The sequence below is a fragment of the Halyomorpha halys genome, unplaced genomic scaffold, assembly GCF_000696795.3.
Source record: "Halyomorpha halys isolate HHAL.00 unplaced genomic scaffold, Hhal_1.1 Scaffold691.1, whole genome shotgun sequence".
NCBI classification, from domain to species: domain Eukaryota; kingdom Metazoa; phylum Arthropoda; class Insecta; order Hemiptera; family Pentatomidae; genus Halyomorpha; species Halyomorpha halys.
Genome location: NW_027113417.1, coordinates 409,437 through 415,841, shown reverse-complemented (window position 1 = coordinate 415,841; position 6,405 = coordinate 409,437). Strand labels below are relative to the sequence as shown.

Here is a 6,405-nt window from a genome sequence, read left to right as displayed (position 1 = left end):
ATTATATTAAATATTAACGAAAAGAGAATATCACTTTGAAATAAACATCAAAATCCATAAATCGTGAAGACGTCAAACGTACTAATTTAAAGTTAGGTTGGTTAGTTTAGAAGTTTGTTTCAACTTTTAAAAAGTGTCTAAAGATTTAAAAAAAGTATAAATTGTATTTAAAATCAAAGAAATCGTTTATTCTTAAGTTGTAAGAGGAATAAAATATCTGTAAATGCCAATCATTGATTTTTTTTTCCAAAAGAGGAATCTTGTAAAATAAATGTTGTTTTCATTATTAAATATTTTTTTAGGAACATGTAAAAACACAGAGATTTTTCAAATTTAATAAGTATTAAAACACAAATTAATGGGGCAGTTGCCTCCGGTCTAGCGCGTTCTAGACCTTTTAGAACATCTCGAATGTTCTAGAACCAACGATCCTTTATAAAGGCCTGCCGGCAAGCGCCGGTGCGTCATTGGATCGAGACACGTTGAAGTGAACGATTCAGCTCTTGTAGATACTAAACTTCTACTGTTTTAAATCTTATACCACATAAAATGTAAGTTTGACTTATTTTAATATTAATGCTTCTTGCTATTGTATGGTTCTTACAAAAATTTTCATTCCAATATATTGTAGATTTAAAATTACATATAGCTCAACACATTATTTTATGTTGGTTTCGTTGATAGTACAATAGGATCTAATTCTACCATTTCAATCTTTATTTATCCATGGGTACAGTTAATTAATTTTAGAATGTTAGTATTTCTTATCAATTAAATTATCATTAATTTATTTCATTAATTCCATTGTGGCTCTATTGAATTCTAAGCTCACAGAATTTTCTTTTCAATATAGGGTTCTCATAGGTATTTCTCTATAATAATTATTCCTCAAGGTTAAATTATTGAGGTTTACCTAATTGTGTACAAGATAGTACAAGTTTTTTTATGGGATTACAAATCCTGAATATTGCTCTATATAATTCCTAATTTCTTGGGAATGCTGCTGAATAATAGATTTCCCATTACATAGCAATAATTATATTTTTACATCAATGATAACAGTACATTGTGTTCCCTTAATCATTTTATTATCTGAGACCAATTAACACAAAATCTCTTTGATCAGTTTAAATTTATTAAATATAAATTTTGTTCCAACTACAGTTTCGGGTTGGATAAGCCTGTACTAGCCATGGTCCAAACACTGAAGTGGTTGCTGGAACAGACCTATATTTCTTATATGAATCTTAAGTACCATGGATTTTAAATTGCAAGTGAAACTTTGGGTGACCCAAAGTACTTTAAGTATTTTTCTTTAGCCTTTTCTAAACTTTCAGTAATATTTTATTATTAGCTTCCCTTTCATTCTCCTGTCAAAGTAGGTTTGTATCTTACATGGTAGTGACCGCCCTATGCCAGAAATGGCAAGTGTAAAGTTTTTGTTATTAACAATAAAATAATTTCTGGTTTCAGATGCCTGAGGACGTGGAAATGGCCGACGTTGAGACCTTTGCCTTTCAGGCAGAGATTGCTCAACTTATGTCTCTTATCATCAATACTTTCTATTCCAACAAAGAAATCTTTCTACGAGAATTGATCTCCAATTCTTCAGATGTAAGTATCCTGTTTTCATCTAATTTTCATGAATTTTAATATCTGGTAATCACACTCATATTGATAAACTAATGCTGGTCAAGCTGTTCTGAGAGTCTTGTCAGTCGCATGTAAAGATTTATATCATGTTAGTTTTTCGGCAATTTCCTTTTCGAGTTAAAGGCTGGTTTTTTTATTTTCTTCGTGAGCTTTCATTTCATGATAATAGGAAAACCATTGATGTTTTAAACTATCAGAATGGTTTTCATTTTTATGATGTTAATCTATGTTAGTGTTAATATCTCTCGTGCATATGACAAACATCTGTTGCTCAGTTAGTTGCATTATAAGCAATTTAATCTCAACCTCCGTATTTTTCTGGCACGACTGACTGGAGGTCCAAGGTATTATGGAAATACATTGCCCGCTTCTTGACGAGGTTTTCGTAAGGTGGATGTCACTCCCATGACTATTTTTGTGAATGTCACCCATTGGCTAACTGGCCTCACAAACGCCTGCGGGGGAGAGGCTGTGAGTATTTTGGATCTGGGGGACTGAAAAAATCCTGGGTAGAGCTGGGCTTGAACCTTTAAGTTGGTAGACAGGCGTGTTACCACACTGCTACCATCGCTAACCAAGTCGTCAATTCTTACTCTACTGCCTTATTCCCTCTGGTATTCATCTGTAATACAAAAGAAACAAATTTAATATAAAAAATAAAGGACTATATTTATAGTTCCTAAGCCTGATCAAAAGGCTTTCATTAAGACCAGTGTCAGGTTGAAATACTTTTTTGTCGGCCAAAATAGTATTTCTTTCTTCTTGTATTTAAAGAATGGGTGGGTGTATTACCTTATAACACAATTTTTTATGGTAGGGATTTTACCCTATGCTCTATATTATTACTGTTGTAATTAAATCAAAAGCTGGTTTTTAGTCTATTTCTGCACAAGATATTTACTCCAACCTCAATGGATCCTTTTTATTTTATGTCTGAATCTTAAGGCTAATTAATACAGAATGCTTCTTGGTCTTAAGATGTGACCATTGTGTTAAAAGTGAATATACTTCCACTTATGTTAAAGTGCCTCCAAGTGCTTGCCTTTAATATTGAAATTTATTATTTGGTATTTTTAAATAAAACCTAAGGTGTCTTGTCTAATAGTTTATTTATTTAATTATATTTTATTTTTTTAGGCTCTAGATAAAATCAGGTACGAGTCTCTTACTGATCCATCTAAACTTGAAAGTGGGAAGGAGCTTTACATCAAGATCATTCCTAACAAAAATGACCGCACCCTGACCATTATTGACACGTGAGTGTACTTTTTTGAAATAACATGGTTTCAAAGTAAAACTCAAAAATAAATATTTCTAGTTAAGCAAGTGGCTGTATATTTTTCTTTTATTAGTTTGCTAAATTGTTTCTTAAAAGCGATAAGCATAAATACAGTTCCTATCAAAATGAATTTCCTGGATCTTTTAAATTCATTTATTTTTAGGATGCAATGATTAATGTTTATTATTCTCATAATAAACAATCATTATAACAGTTGCAACTGATTTTGGTATGCTGTAAATAATAGAAAAATTTATTGAGACCGTTAAAAATGTATGGCTTCTTTAATTAATTTCAATGTCAGGTTTTTGCCTCTCTAAAATCCATTAAGTCATCGACATAGAATATTTTTGTTTATTTACTTTTGTTATATTCTGGGTTTGGCATAGTAAATTAAATAGATAAACTATAGAATAGATATGACTGATTTACTATTTGATTCTCTGGGAAATTAATCTTAATTCACTTTCTGTTGTTCATGAGAAGTGTACCTTTAACTAATAAAAGCCTTATCAACTGACCACAACCTTCTAATAGCAAATGAGAAATAAGAATAATTAATTTAAGACATGTTCTCAAAATGAATAATCCATATTACTACTTGCTATCACTGGTTTAAGGAAACGTTACTGTGATGTTTTTCGGTTCAGTTGTAATCATTATTAGATTTTTTGCCATCCCATTGGCTTAATCACTTGAATAAGCTGTTTTTTACTGTCATAGTGTTCTTAATTCTGGTTTTTCAGTTAGTTTGGTTTCTATTACTCAGAACTTATTTTAACTTGTGAATTAAACATTAATTAATTTTTAGTTTAATTTAGTAATTTGTTCTTACCTAATTCATTTTTGTTACAGTGGTATTGGAATGACTAAAGCGGACTTGGTCAACAACCTGGGAACCATTGCTAAGTCAGGAACTAAAGCTTTCATGGAAGCTCTGCAAGCTGGTGCTGATATATCTATGATTGGTCAGTTTGGTGTTGGTTTCTACTCTGCTTACCTTGTTGCCGACAAAGTAACTGTCAGTTCCAAGCATAATGATGATGACCAGTACCTATGGGAGTCTTCAGCTGGTGGTAGCTTTACTGTCAGGCCTGATCCTGGTGAACCTCTTGGTAGGGGAACCAAAATTGTTCTGTTCATCAAGGAAGATCAGGCTGAATATTTAGAAGAAAGGAAAATCAAAGAAATTGTCAAGAAACACTCCCAATTTATTGGTTATCCCATCAAACTACTTGTTGAGAAAGAAAGGGACAAGGAAATTAGTGATGATGAAGCTGAAGAAGAAAAGGAAGGTGAAAAGAAGGAGGAAGAAAGTGATCAACCAAAAGTTGAAGATGTTGGTGAAGATGAAGAAGAAGATAAAGATAAGGACAAGAAAAAGAAGAAAAAGACCATTAAAGAAAAGTATACTGAAGATGAGGAATTAAACAAAACCAAACCCATCTGGACTAGAAACCCTGATGACATCACCCCAGAGGAATATGGTGAATTCTACAAGTCTCTCACCAATGACTGGGAAGACCACTTATCAGTGAAACATTTCTCAGTGGAAGGTCAACTTGAATTCAGAGCACTTCTTTTTGTTCCAAGGAGAGCTCCTTTCGATTTGTTTGAAAACAAAAAGAAGAAAAACAATATTAAACTGTATGTTAGGAGAGTTTTCATCATGGATAACTGTGAAGATCTCATTCCAGAGTACTTAAATTTCATCAAAGGTGTTGTCGACTCTGAAGATCTTCCTCTTAACATTTCTCGAGAGATGTTGCAACAGAACAAAATTCTTAAAGTCATCAGGAAGAATTTGGTAAAGAAATGCCTGGAATTGTTTGAAGAACTCACTGAAGACAAAGATACTTATAAGAAGTTTTATGAACAGTTCAGTAAGAACTTGAAACTTGGAATCCATGAAGATAGTACCAACCGTAAGAAATTGTCAGAGCTCTTAAGGTACCACACATCTGCCTCAGGTGATGAAGCATGCTCACTCAAGGATTATGTTGCCAGGATGAAGGAAAACCAGAAACACATCTACTACATTACTGGTGAAAACAAAGACCAAGTAGCTAATTCTGCCTTTGTAGAAAGGGTCAAGAGGCGTGGATTTGAGGTTGTCTACATGACTGAGCCTATTGATGAATATGTTGTCCAGCAAATGAAAGAGTATGATGGAAAGCAACTGGTTTCAGTCACCAAAGAAGGTCTTGAACTTCCTGAGGATGAAGAAGAGAAGAAAAAGAGGGAAGAAGACAAGGCTAAATATGAAAACTTGTGCAAAGTCATGAAGGACATTCTTGACAAGAAGGTAGAGAAAGTTGTAGTTAGTAACAGGTTAGTTGATTCTCCATGTTGTATAGTTACATCACAGTATGGTTGGACTGCTAATATGGAAAGGATCATGAAGGCACAAGCTTTGAGAGACAGCTCTACCATGGGATACATGGCTGCTAAGAAACACCTAGAAATTAATCCTGATCATCCAATTGTGGACACTCTAAGGCAAAAGGCTGAAGCTGATAAGAATGATAAGGCTGTTAAGGATCTTGTTATTCTCCTCTTTGAAACTTCCCTTCTTTCTTCTGGCTTCACTCTAGAAGAACCTCAAGTTCATGCATCAAGGATTTATAGGATGATCAAGCTTGGATTAGGTATTGATGAGGATGATACCATGGTTACTGAAGAAGAAACTGCACCTGCTGAAATGCCTCCTCTAGAAGGCAGTGCTGAGGATGCTTCAAGGATGGAGGAAGTTGATTAAATCAGTTCCTTACCTACTTAATTAGACTGATTTTTAAATTAATTTTTTTTTCTTTTTAATTTTCCATTCCGATTCCAAATTGTGAATGCATTTTATATTTACTTCTATTTGTTGTACATATGTGTATAAAATCACTCTGTGTATTTTACCTGTTGTAATTTTACATGTCAAGAATCTTAGTTGATAGATTTATTTATACTTGCGTATGTAAATACATTTTTTACCTATTCTTTTATGTATACTTTCTAGTCTACACAACTGAATAAAGTTTAATTATTTTTCATTGCAATTTTTGTTTTCTCTTTTTACCATTTTTATCTTTATTACTTAAAGTAGTTGGAATAATTTTTTTTTTTTTTATGTACTTGTTATGATGCAATGCCAAAAAGAAATTTATCAAATAATCTGTTCTTAAGTTTTTGTTGTAATTGCCTCACACTTTTCACCAATAAACTAAAATTTGTTTAAAATGTAGTTTTTTTTTCTTTTCAGAAGAATTTGTAAATAAGTTTTATTGTGTAAAAGGACTTGAAAATGAATTTACTAGATTTATTGTTTATAAATAAATATTAGAACTTAAAAATTTTCCCTAGTAGGAATTTTTTATTTACAAATTTTAATACCAATTTACATACATCAAGTAAAAAATATTTGAGCCAGCCATCATAATGAAGTACTTATCACAAAATTCTACAATTGCATCCTTATTCTTCTA

General features: G+C 32.3%; 1 protein-coding gene across 1 annotated transcript; it reads left to right on the top strand.

Moving 5' to 3' along the window:
- Positions 1 to 392: 392 nt before the first annotated feature.
- Positions 393 to 5,979, top strand: LOC106685417 (heat shock protein 83). Its single transcript, XM_014428057.3, has 4 exons — positions 393 to 551; positions 1,474 to 1,614; positions 2,791 to 2,909; positions 3,788 to 5,979. The coding sequence occupies exons 2-4, from the start codon at positions 1,474 to 1,476 to the stop codon at positions 5,688 to 5,690; spliced, it is 2,163 nt and encodes a 720-aa protein (XP_014283543.1). The 5' UTR covers positions 393 to 551; the 3' UTR covers positions 5,691 to 5,979.
- Positions 5,980 to 6,405: the final 426 nt, after the last annotated feature.

Bases quoted from the DNA above. Each gene is read 5' to 3' on its own strand.
- LOC106685417 (XM_014428057.3), top strand. From the start codon at position 1,474: ATGCCTGAGGACGTGGAAATGGCCGACGTTGAGACCTTTGCCTTTCAG. The intron at 1,615-2,790 runs GTAAGTATCCTG...TTATTTTTTTAG, and splicing joins TGATCTCCAATTCTTCAGAT to GCTCTAGATAAAATCAGGTA. The intron at 2,910-3,787 runs GTGAGTGTACTT...TTTTTGTTACAG, and splicing joins ACCCTGACCATTATTGACAC to TGGTATTGGAATGACTAAAG.